This window comes from Trichosurus vulpecula, chromosome 2 (genome assembly GCF_011100635.1).
Source record: "Trichosurus vulpecula isolate mTriVul1 chromosome 2, mTriVul1.pri, whole genome shotgun sequence".
Lineage (NCBI taxonomy): Eukaryota > Metazoa > Chordata > Mammalia > Diprotodontia > Phalangeridae > Trichosurus > Trichosurus vulpecula.
In genome coordinates, this window is record NC_050574.1 from 320094916 (window position 1) to 320108057 (window position 13142).

General features: G+C 37.5%; 1 protein-coding gene across 1 annotated transcript in view; it reads left to right on the forward strand.

The window, feature by feature from the left end:
- Positions 1–13080, forward strand: part of COPB2 (COPI coat complex subunit beta 2) — a 44823-nt gene extending 31743 nt beyond the window's left edge. Inside the window, exons 16-22 of the mRNA XM_036746340.1 lie at positions 383–493; positions 4780–4994; positions 5942–6034; positions 6120–6300; positions 6501–6566; positions 8677–8772; positions 10096–13080. Coding sequence (XP_036602235.1) covers positions 383–493; positions 4780–4994; positions 5942–6034; positions 6120–6300; positions 6501–6566; positions 8677–8772; positions 10096–10188 — 855 coding nt within the window. The 3' untranslated portion in view covers positions 10189–13080. The remainder of the gene's footprint in view (positions 1–382; positions 494–4779; positions 4995–5941; positions 6035–6119; positions 6301–6500; positions 6567–8676; positions 8773–10095) is intronic.
- The last annotated feature ends 62 nt before the right edge of the window (positions 13081–13142 follow it).

Genomic DNA, 13142 nt, shown 5'->3' on the forward strand with positions numbered 1-13142 from the left:
GTGGCTGTGTTCATCAGTGCCTACTATCACACAAAAAGTGATTTTGGTGCTTTGTATTCCCTAGGATATCTATTCTTTTTTTAAAAATCATTTATTTATTTATTTTTAGTTTTCAACATTCACTTCCATAAGTTTTTGAGGTCTGTATTTTCTCCTCCTCCCTCTCCTTCCCTCTCCCCAAGACAGCATGCAATCTGATATAGGCTCTATGTATACATTCATATTAAGCATATTTCATATTAGTCATGTTGTAAAGAAGAATTAGAACCAATGGGAAGAACCACTAGGATATCTATTCTTTAGAAGGATTGGAGTTTCTAAATTTTTAGGAAAAATTAATGATGTCAGATTTCCAGATTTTCTTGGTCTTTCATTGGTCCAGGGCTTCAAGCAGCAAGCTCTTGCAGTATCCACAGATCCTGAACATCGATTTGAGTTGGCTCTTCAGCTTGGAGAGTTGAAAATTGCATACCAGTTGGCAGTAGAAGCAGAGGTAAATACAAATTGTTCTTAGTTTACGTTTGTATTAATTGTCCAAGTTCTCAAGTTTGCAAATTAGACTGACCCATAGTTTCTGAAGGTAATTTCCATTTTTAAAAATTGCACATAAGATTGTACATCTTTATGAAGTAGGTATGTTACTCTATTTGTTAAAGCATTCTGATTTGTAAATAAAACTTTACTCAAATACTATAATGGATCTGTGATCCTATTGATTTGGAAATTGCTTCCACTGATACAAATTGCAACCCATCCATGCCTGCCTATGTGACTCTTATCCAGATCCTCCCATAAATTTATCTCAAGAGATCCATCCTGCTAGAGGCCTTCCTTGCTTTCTTTTAAAATTAAATTTTGTTTTTAATTCTGAGTGTAAAAATGAAAAAAAAAAGCATTTCCATAAACAGCAGTATACAAAAAGTGGATTCTATATAAAACTCTTAATCTCTTTTTTTTTTTTAAAAGGATATGACAAACTCAACATATTACTTTCAAAACTTGATTGTTTGTGCTTCCTTCTGAACAGCTTTTTTGTTCTATTTTCTTCTGTATGATTTAAAAATGTTTCAGTAGCTCTCTTTTTGGTATCATTGTTCTTGACCTCACCTCTATCTTCATTGAAAATAGAGACAGGGTTGGGGGGAACTTTGTAACAAATAAACAGTGATGAAAAACAAATAGAGTGGTTATATCCAAAAATGTATGTCTCTTTCTGCCCTTTCATTTCATCACCTTTCTGTCAGGAGGTGGGTAACATGCACATCATAGGTTCTCTGCTGACATGATTGGTCACTGTGTTGATCAGAGTTCTTAAGTCTTTCAAAGTTACTTTTCTTTACACTGTTGTTGTCAGTGTATGTATAACTTGTTCCCCAAGTTCTGCTCATTCCTTTTTGTGTCAGGTTATACTTCCCAGTATTCTCAGAAAACACTTTTTTTGTCATTTTTTATAGACAAATAATAGTCCATTACATTCATATATACATATTTATATTCCATTCATAAACATATTCAATTTGTTCAGCCATTCCCGAGATGATTGGTACCCATTGAGTTTCCAGTTCCCACTGCCCCTTTCAATCCCCCCCTTCAGGTCAGGAAATTTGTTTTTCTCTTTATTAATTCCATCTCTCCCTATTCCTGCTTATTTCCCTGTTGTTTGATGCATTTCTGCACCAAACTCTGTGTGTAGCTGTGTTTCTTCAACCGTCCTTTCCCTAGTTCAGATATTAGAATATCAGCACTGCATCATCTTCAGACCACTTCCAATAATAGTTCATATACATTTATCTTTTTAGGTTTCTCTTGACTCTTGTGGTTTCATTTTGGAGTTCTTACTCAGCTCAGGTATTTTCATCAAGAATGTTCGAAAGTCCTTTATTCATAAAAGGTTCCATGTTTTTTCCTCCAATATAATCAGTTTTGCAGGGGTAAATTATTCTGGCTTATTAGCCTGTATCTTTTGCCTTTCCAAAAGGCAAGATCTCTGGTTTTTATAAGAAACTGCCAGATCTTATTTGAGCCTGACTGTGGTTCCTTGGAACTTGAACTCCTCCTTTCTGGCTGTTTGCAATATTTTTTTTTCTTTCATTTAGAAGTTCTGGCTTTTCTGAAATGACATTGCTGGGACTTTTCCTATTGGGGTTCATTTCAAGGGGTGATTGATGGATTCTTTCTATCTATCCTTTGGTTCTAGTATATCTGGGCAGTTTTCATTTGTGATTACCTGAAATATAGTGTCCATACTTTTGTTTTTAAAATCTTGATTTTGGGGAAGTCCAACAATTCTTAAAATATCTTTCCTTAATCTGTTTTCCAGGTCAGTTTTTGGTAATGAATAGCTTACATTTTTATTTCATTTGCTTTCTTTTGTTCTAATATTTCTTGTCATCATAAAATTATTGATTTCTGTTTTGGTCCATTCTAATTTTTAGGTATTCCATTATTTGGGTAATAATAATAGCTAGCATTTATATAGCATTTTAAGGCCGTTAGAGGGCTTTACAGATATTAATCCTATTTTATCATCACAGCAACCCTGGGAGATAGGTGCTGTTATCATTCCCATTTTACATATGAGGAAACTGAGACAGGCAGAGAGCTTAAGTGACTTGCCCAAGATCACACAGCTAGTGTCTGAAGTTATATATGAATCTACATCTTCCTGACTCCAGGTCTGGGGCTCTTTTTGTCCTATCTAAGTGCTAGATGAGGTTTGGGGTAAGATTTACTACTTGCTGTTTTAAGCTGTATATTCTCCTTCCATTGTTTTCCTCCAGAGCTTTTATTTCATTTTTTTCTAGATATTCATGTAGTCTGTATATAAAAATCCATTAATATCCTTTGACTCTCTGCTTACAGTTAATATGGAATTAATCTCTTCTGGTTGGATTTTTGGTTATCTCTGTAATCTACAATAATTTTCTATTGTGTTGGTTATTTTTGGTTTGCTCAGTTCCTCCAGTCTTCGTTTGTGAATTGGGGCATTTTGAGAAGGACAGGCTCTGCCTCCTGCTGTGCCTTTGGGTGGAGAGGTTAGCCCTGTTGGTCTTGTTTCCTACACTGACCTCCGTTTCTTGGAGTTAGGAGCTTCCCATCTTTGAAATTCGGTGTGCCAGATCTTCAAGGCATACCGTTTGCATCACGGGACTACAGAGTGCTAGGGCCCTCAGAGCCCCTAGGACCAGAGTGGCCTGGTCTGAGCACCAGCGGATGACACTAGTAGCTGTAGCTCCAGATCCCTTCTGTAGTCTCTGCTGTGGGTTTCTGAACCCCTCAGGCTGTTCTCTGTGGAGCATTCTCTCTGTCTCCAGATACAAATCCATATAGGCTACATGGCCATTGGAAGGCCATCAGTTTATTTGCCTTAGGTCAGGTATAGGCTTTGCTGACAGGGCCACTTATTGTTTGTGGACTTTAGGCTAATTTTTTTTTGGTGCAGTTCTGGGGTAGAATAAGTTACTATAGTTTCTTGTTGGATTTTCTGATCATTATTCTGTCAGGTGTGGATTTTTTTTTTTTCAATTTTTCCTGAAGTCAATTCTGTTGGTCTGGGTTGTCTGCTTTCATTCAGATAGCCATTTTGGCCAGACACCCACCTTCCTTGATTTCTTCTGGGTACCAGTGTGTCACCAGATTGGCTGTCTACCTGTCAGCTCTTGCCACGTGACCAACCTCACTTTTCTATCATGAAATTCTTTGTTGACATCTTTTACTCCTATCCTCTTTTGGGGTTCTCATCAGTTAGCCTGCTCATACCCACCATGCACATTTCTGCTGTCTTTGTGGTTTTTAATTCTACAGGGACTGATGTATTCTCTCTCTTTTTTTTTTTTAAATCAAGAATTTAACTTAATTAAATACGTCTGGGCTCAAGTTTTTTTGAAAGGGAAGATGTAGTGGATAGAACACTGGCTTTTTGAGTCAGGAGACCCAAATTTGAGTTCCAGTTCTGATTTCTACCAAGCAAATAATTTAACCTCTTCAGGGCTTTAGTGTTTTCCTCTGCAAAATGGAGGTTTTACAAGCCCCCATCCCTTCCTAAAAAGGGAATAATTACATCTCTTGCCTTACAGTTGTGAGTGAAGCACTTTGTCAGTCTTCAGAGTCCTGTGTAAATATGAGTTATTATTTTTGACTATTTGGCATTTCTGCCCCAACATTAGAAAGACACATAGTAGTTCCTGACATTGTGAAGGATAGTTTAGTTACCTTTATATCCCTTCTTGGCTGAATTTAGTGTTGTTGGGTGTTTCTAAATGTGGTTAAATTATTTGGTTAATGGGTAAGTGTACGTTTTCAGATGTGATGTAAAGTTTTAGATATTCATTAAGATCCTCCCATGTGTAAAATTGGATTTGATTTCTGTGATCCTTTATGACCAGAAGAATGATGGAAACCTGTTATTCCAAGTTAAATATTTATGCCTATAATAAATAGTTCATTTAAAAGAAATAGCATCAAATTGAATGTTTATGCTATTGCCATCTAATTACTTAGGAAATTCTGTTAAATGACTTTTCCTTTTCTGCTGAGTAATTATAAATAAAAATAGGCTGTTGATTATTCATACATCTATACATTTATTTTGCATATTTGAATGAATTATATGTATATGAATACTTTAATTATATATTTTAGCTTAATTATTCTTCAGATTAATATAGCTACCTCAACAAACAGAATTCAAAGTATACATAAATTCATCTTCATTCTCATTAGAGTGTTATGATGACAAGTTAAATATTGTTTTCTAAAGGCAGTGTCTTTTCCTTGCAGTCGGAACAGAAATGGAAACAACTTGCTGAACTTGCCATTAGTAAATGCCAGTTTGGCTTAGCCCAGGAGTGTCTGCATCATGCACAGGATTATGGGGGTTTGTTGCTTTTGGCCACTGCATCAGGAAATGCTAGTATGGTGAATAAATTAGCAGAGGGTGCTGAGAGAGATGGCAAGAACAATGTGGCATTTATGAGCTACTTTCTACAGGGAAAGTAAGTATTGAACAAAGGCATAAACAGATAGTCACATTAATTAAAAAGAGTTAAGTTCAAATCTGCTTTCTGTAATGTTTTTTTCCTGAAAAAGTAAAGTGAGTGAACACTGGGAATCCATGGGGTGAAGGCTGAAAGTGGGAGGGACAGAACCCCATAAGCCTGACTCAGCATCTTTAGGGAGGTGGGTGTCTTTACTCACCCTATTTAATGAGCTCTAGTATATTCATGAAGGCTTTAGAGTAAAGGTTCTTAACCTGAGCTCTGTGAACTTGTTTTTTAAAAATATTTTGATAATTGTATTTCAGCATAATTGTTTTCCATTGTAGTCCTATGTGTCTTATTTTATGCATTTAAAAACATGGGAACAGAACCAAATGTTTCACCAGACTGCCAGAGGGATCCATGACACAAAAAAAGGTTAAGAACCATTGCTTTAAAGGAAGAATTAAAATTTAATGTTCAGTAGCTCTGATGGTTAGAATGCTGGGCCTGGAGTCTGGAAGACCTGAGTTCAAATCCAACTTAGAATACACACTAGTTGGGTGACCCTGGACAAATCACTGGTTGAGTTGTCTGGCCAAGTCTTGAGTTGTTTTGCTTTTTAACTAGCTTGACAATGTCCTCCTGATAGATTTTTGTTCACATCATCTCTGATGGCCTAGCACTTGTCCTTCATTTAAAATTTTGAGTTCTAAAATTTTCCCCCTCCCCAAGACAGCCTGCAATCTCATATAGGCTATACATGTACAATTATATTACACATTTCCCTATTAGCCATCCAACACTTGTCATAACATCTCATGCTTATAAGTTACTGGTTCAGTTATTTGTGTGAGCAGATAATTAACTGAAATGCCAAATCCACTTCTGTAATATGTTAACTATCTATCAATATTGTCTTGGTTAATTCTTGCTACCATTAACTCAGATTTTCTCTTTTTTAGGCTTGAATCTTGTCTGGAACTCTTGATTCGAACTGGACGTTTGCCTGAAGCTGCTTTCCTAGCTCGGACATATTTACCAAGCCAGGTTTCGAGGTACTATCTTTTAACTTGATGAAGGAATGTTTCAAGAGGTAACAGACGAAACCTGTTAAGTTTGTTTTTGGTTCTTCTATTACAGAGTGGTCAAACTGTGGAGAGAGAATCTCTCTAAAGTCAATCAGAAAGCAGCTGAATCCCTTGCTGATCCCACAGAGTATGAAAATCTTTTCCCTGGGTTGAAAGAGGCTTTTATTGTTGAAGAGTATGTGAAGGAGACCCATACAGCTCTTCGACCTGCCAAAGAATATCCACTTGTCACTGTGAGTGTTTAAAAAGACAAGTTTATACCCTGTAAATTATGACTAGATTTTATTAAACATTTCTTGGATATAGGATTTTTAAAATGGTGATGTTAATATGATGTAATTCAATTTTTTCTTTTTTGAATTGTAAATTAAACTCTTAGATTTCCTTTGATTACAGAATATTCCATACTTATTGTTCTCTTATTCTGTGATAGCCAAATGAAGAAAGAAATGTGATGGAAGAAGCTAAAGGCTTTCAGCCATCAGGAATCATGACCCAGGTGAGCAGTGTATTTTGAAGTCAATAGAGCATTGTACATTACTTTTCATATCATATGTCATGTGTAAGAAAATTCAACATTGTTATTTATTTTTGATGATATATTCAGCATTTCATATATAGTTCTCCATTGGGGAGGGGGGAGAGGAATAAGAAGTGATTTTTTTAATCTCTTCAGGCCTAGGTTTGGTCATTATAATTATATAACATTCAGTTTCGGCTTTTTGTTGTTGTTCTTTCCACTTATGTTGTAGTAATATATTGTTTTCCTGGTTTTACTTCACTCTACATCAATTCCTATGTCTTCCCGTGCTGCCCTGAATTGTTTTTATTCATTGTTTCTTATGGTAGTGTAATCCATTACATTCACCAGCCAGTTTGTTTACCTGTTCCTCAGTTAGTTTGCATCTGCTTTGCTTCTACTTCAAGATGAATTCCTTTTTCAGTCAATAAACATTTATTAAGTACCAACTGTGTGCCAGGAATTATGCTAAGCACTGGTGATACAAAGAAAGGCAAAAGTTAGTTCTTGCCCTTGAGAAGCTTACAATCAAATAGGGAAAACAACATGAAAAACAAATGGCAAAGGCTTCCTATAGACCATTGGATTTTAGCTGGGACTCAGAGGTTAGAGAGCCCAGGCAGTGATGAAGGATAGCATCCCAAACATGAGGGAAAGCCAGTGAAAATGCCCAGTAGCAAGGAGGTCACTATATGATCATCATCATTATTATTATTAATCGCCCCTCATTTTTGAAGAGGACCAGTGATCATCACAGGAGATGGATGTCTTGATTTGCCAAGATGAATTATTAATGGATATTTTCTTCCTCTGTCCTTTTTTATAAATATTTGATGTTTGATTTCACATTGTCAATGTCACTTTTTTCCCTTAATTTTTTAATCTTTGTTATGAGAGATTGCTCAGTCTTTGGGAGGGGGAAGGGAAAAGAGCAGAAACAAAAGATGTCAGTAAAACATTACTTGAAAAAAAATTTTTTTTTAAATTTCAGTTCCTTAATTTTATTTCAGCCAGTGTAAATCTTGGGGCTCTAAAGACCAAAAATAAAACAGTTCCTACCTTGAAGGAACTTATGTTCTTTGGGGAAGAGAGACAAATACATAAGAGAGTTTTAGGAAAGAGAATACCTCCAATTAAAGGGGACAAGAGGAGGAAGCTTTTATAGGAGGAAGCATGTGAAAAAAGTACAAAGATACTAAAGTGGAGGTGAGGTGGGCAGAGCATATTTCATGACAGCTTTTGTAGACACATGGAGACAAGAGATAGCATGCCAGGCTTGAAGAATAGTCTAGTTTGGTTGGATCATAGTTTGTGTTAAAGGGAGTGATATAAAATGTCAGGAAAGTTAGATGGGAGCCAAATTGCAGAGGGCTTTAAATGCCAGGCTGAGAAGTTGTATCTGAGGCATTTGGGAACTACTGAAGGTTTTTGAGCAGAGGAGGCCAGATTTTAACCTTAGGAAGATTATCTTAGACAGAAGCAAGAAACACCAATTAAGAAGTTTAAGTGAGAGAAGATGAGGGTCTGAACTGGGTTGGTGGCCACATGAGTGGAAGAAAGAGGATAAATCTGAGAAATGCTCTGGAGGCAGAAGAATAAAACAGCAACGGGCAGCTAGGTGGTGCAGTGAGTAGAGCACTGGCCCTGGAGTCAGGAGGACCTGAGTTCAAATTCGGCCTCAGACACTTGACACACGTACTAGCTGTGTGACCTTAGGCAAGTCACTTAACCCCAATTGCTCTGTCCCCCCCCCCAAAAAAAGAATAAAACAGCAACAACTTGGCAACTAATTATGTATTGGTTCACACATAAAGAGTGGAAAGTCACAGGTGAGGTTGCATACTTGCATGACTGGAAGGATGTTGATTTTCTCAAAGGAAAATTTGGAAGAAGTGGGATGGGCTGGAGGAGAAAAATAGTAAATTCTTTCACTTTGTCTTATTCCACATTCATTTTTCTTTTCTATAACAATTTTTTTAAAGGGTTGTGAAGGAAGTGCTTCACAAAGCTTAAAATGCTTTATATAACATATATGTGTGTGTGTGTACATATATATATATGAAACACATATTTTTGCTTTTGCTTTAAGGAATTTGATGAAGAGGAACCAACTTCTCCTGCTCCAGTCATAGTGAATGCAATTCCAGCAAGTTCAGAACCAGCTCCAACTACAAAAGAGGAAAAGGTACGGTATGCCATAGCTACGCCTACCCAACATCTCCCAGCTCTGGTCATGTTCCATTCCTAAACGGACCTGTACCCCTACATCCTTAGTAGGTCCGTGATGCTCACTATTGCCTCACCTAGTTAAGTAGCCCTGCTAGAAGAGCCCAGACTTTCCAGAACATGAACAGTATAGCTCATTACAGAGCTTTGGAAATGGAGGGAGGGAGCTGTCTGAAGTTTCTGCCTGCTAAAACACAGTTGATAGTTGAAATACAAAGCTAGCACTTGATTTTTAGAAAATTTCTATAGTCCCATCCATTTGAATAATAATGATGATGATAATAATAGTAACATCTGTATAGCTCTTCCTATGTGCCTGGCACTTTACAATTACTATTTCATCTGATCCTCACAACAGTCCTGGGAGGTAGGTGTTATTATTAATCTTCATTTTACAGATGAGGGATCTTTGGCAATCAGGTTAAGTGACTTGCTTGGGGTCACACAGCTAGTATCTGGCTAAGGCTGGATTTGAATTCAGGTCTTCCAGACTCCAGGCACAGTGAAGAAGAGTCTAGTTTGGTGTAACCAGCTGCTGAACGGATAGATTGCAGCATAGCTGATTTTGGCTTAATTAAAAAAATGGCAGTGTATTATAGTTGACTGAGCATTGGTCCCTTATAATCACTGGGCTGCTATTTTTATTTTTATCTTTGTGACCATAGGTCAGTATAAATAGAATAGGGCCACTAGGGTTTTATCCCAGGCTGGGAAATTTTAAAAGGCTCACAGCAATGTCTTTGGGTCACACATCCTTCCTAGTAATAGCCCTCCCCATGGCCCTCCATCTTCCATCAGCACTTTATAGTGGAAACTTCCCAGTGTTCAGAGGGAACTTCGTCTCTTCTCTTCCCACCTTCATACACTACCTAAGCCTCTTCCTACTCCACCTTCTCTTACCCCAGGTGCAAAAGTTGCCCATTATGGCTCTGTCCTGGATGAGTCTCACTTTCTCTAGGCTTTAGTTGCCTTAACTGTAAAATGAAGGTCGGACTAGATTATCTGTAAGGCGTTTTCTGTGGCCTAAAATCCTCCAAGGAAGAACTTCATAACGATCAGAGCTATACAAGAGGTGAAGGGGTTGCCCCTGCAGCGCTGCCTGATCATTTGTCAAGGATATTCTAGAGGGGATTTCTGTTAAGCTATGGTTAGATTTAGCTGTCTGAGGTCCTATGTAACTCAGTCTCTATGAATTCTTAGTTTATGAACTGAAAACTCTGGCTCAGTGGATGTGCATTTGGGAAAGACAGTCATTTAATAAAATTTTGTCTTTTCTCTTCAGGGTCTACTTGAATTGGATGATTTGGACAACTTGGATCTAGAGGATATTGACACAACAGATATCAATCTGGATGAAGATATTTTGGATGATTGAACTTTTTCATTTCACTGACCAAACAGATCATAAATATGCATTATTTTCACGTTTAATCTGGACCACATTGTTTTGGACTATGAAAAACCAGGTTAATTTTATACTTAGAATCTGCTTTGGACCCTTTGGAGCAGAAGTATGCAACATTAAATCATTATGTGTTCTTGGTTAATTTTGTTACCTAGACTATGAACCATGTCTCTAATTTTTCATATTGTCATTAGGCCATATAAAAATCTCTTCAACTAATGGAGATGCTTCAAAAATATTTTTTATGTGTAAAATGAACTGATGGTTTAAATTAACACTGTGGTTACATAGCTTTTTATAAAAACCACATGAAAAGTGACGGAGCAATCGAGTACATTTGATCTATTCTTCCGTAGAATGACAAAATTTTTTCTGCTTGACCTAATGCAAAATTTAAAAGGAATTGTGTATGAGGCTGTGCCTTCTAGTTACTGTGTCAGAAATACACATTTACATTATCACTTAGGCACAGCATGTCCACTCTTAGTTTCTCTGCATAGCTAATTTGAGTTCCATATGCATTTAAAATTACATACTTAATATATGTATCCCCCGCCCCCTAATTGAACTGTATTAATTATATTCTCCTGTGGACCTACTACCTATATTTGAATGCCGCCAAATCTACATCCATTTTGATTTGACTTTTACCCTTCCCCTATGAATCTATATTACATTGGGTCTCAGTTTTCCTTATTTGCCAAGTAGATTGGTCAGGATGACCTCTAAAGTTGCTAAAACTGAGATCACAATGTGAAAAGGTATTTTGAGGTTAGTGTAGCTGCTTAGGATATTGTTGGTGTGGGTTCTAGTGACAGCTCTACCACTAGCTGGCTCTGAGACCACAGGCAAGTTATAACACCTGTTTCTGTTTCTTCATCTATAAAAGGAGGGAATTGTACAAGAAGATCTCCAAGAACCCTCCCAGCTCTAAATTCCTTGATTCCCAGTGAAATTTATCCCTCCTTCCTTTGTTACACTCTGCTCTTAAAGGACCTTAATTTTAGTGTAAAACACATGCATTGATGTTGGGCCCTAAGACTGACCTGAAGCCAGATAGATGTAGTGTTATATCTCCTTTGATTTGCTTTTTAACAGGGATCAGTGCCTAAAGCTAAACTAATTAAATACCTTCAGGCATCATGGAACAAGTTAGAAGAGTTATTTTCTGGGGTACATAAAGGTGGTTGCTTGTAGCCTTTTATGCAAGGCCTGTTCTGAAAATTGCTTTAATGAAAGAGAACCTTTATTGTTCTGGGAACCAGGAAATCCCATAATCTCCACCCTAAGGATTAAATAATGAACACCGTGTGATTAAGCAACTCCTAGCAAGGAGTCCAGTGGTGTTGGAAAAAAGTCAGAAATGGGGAATATCCCCACTCCTCAGTGATTCTGTAACTACATGGTGTCCATCTTTCAAGCACCTTAAAGTCCTTTCACATGTATATTTCCTAAGTCAAGAAGATTACTTGAAAAGAAAGTTAAGAATTTTTGGTTTTATTGTTAATTTTTGGAGGGAAAAGAGTTAAGGACAGAATAGCCCAAGTTCACAAAGAAAGTGACTGCCCCAGCTTCCTTCACTGCCCTCTTTACTCTTTGGGATTCTTCACTGGGGCTCCGTGAAGCTCAGATGAGAAAGGCTTTAATACTTATAAAGTTAGATACACATGAGTATGGTGAATGTGGGGGGTGGGGGTGGGGAGCAGGGGTGAAAATGAGTTGCTATAAAATCCCTTTCCTCCATCTACACCAAGGTGTTGACTTAGATACTTGAGCGTGATGGGTTGAGGATTAAAAGTTTGGCATTCTGGTTCCAGATCTGCCACTAATTAGCTTTCAAAAGCTGTCTTTCTTAATTTGCTGCCTGCAATGGTTAAACTCTAAACAACTGGAGGCTCATAATAGGTACCCCTGGGAAGGAAGCATCAGGTTAGTACTATAGGGCTTTGGAAGGCTAGATGTTTCCAGGGTGTTTTCCCCAAAAAAATCTCAACTTAAAAAGAAGATGAATTCCTTTTTATTAAACTAAAGTAACTTTTACCACCAGAATAAAACTCAAAAGTTCTTTTTACCCAGAAAATAAGAAAGCCTTCAAGAGGTTCACATCATTTTTGAGGATGGGTGTCATGACATCCAGTCAACAAGTTACCACTGTAAAATTAAAACTGGCGACATCAAATCAGAATCTGACAGAGACCTAAAAGAGAACTTCTAGGAAAAGAGACCATTGTAGGGCTGGCACTGTGGTAACATGGAGGGACCAATGGGAATTTAGTCATCCCTGGGGATCTTCTACTTTATATCCTGTGTGACCCGAAACACATAGCTTCCCTAGGATCAAATACCAAATGTTGTTTGGCATTTAATAACCATTTGTGACATGGCCTCTACCTGCCTTGTCAACTTTCATTACCTCACACCCTTCCATGAATACTTCACTCTAGCCAAACTGGCCTTACTGTGACTCATAGTACTTCATCTTCCATCTCTATAACGCACTCATTCTTCACCACGTCCTTTTAGGATCCTTAGTTTTCTTCAAGGTTTCAGCTCAAGCACCACCCCTCCAACTACTAGTACCTAAACTCACCAAATCACCTTGTATCTAATTTGTATATTCTGATATATACACTTCCTACCCATTTCCTACCCCTACTCTTTGCCCTTGTATCCCCCACATGGCTGGCACACAATAGGTACTCAGTAACTTGACTAATATGACATTGCAAAAAATCACTTTTCTCCTGGGAGCCCAGCGTCCACAAAAATATATGTTGGGCTAGAATGGACCTTGTGCCTGCCAAGTATAAAATGACAATTTCATTTTGTTATATAAGATTTAATAAAACCTTGGACACTCAAGACCAGGATTTGGGGGTTAAGGGAGAGGGGTTATTACTTAATTACCTACCCTTGTATCTTGT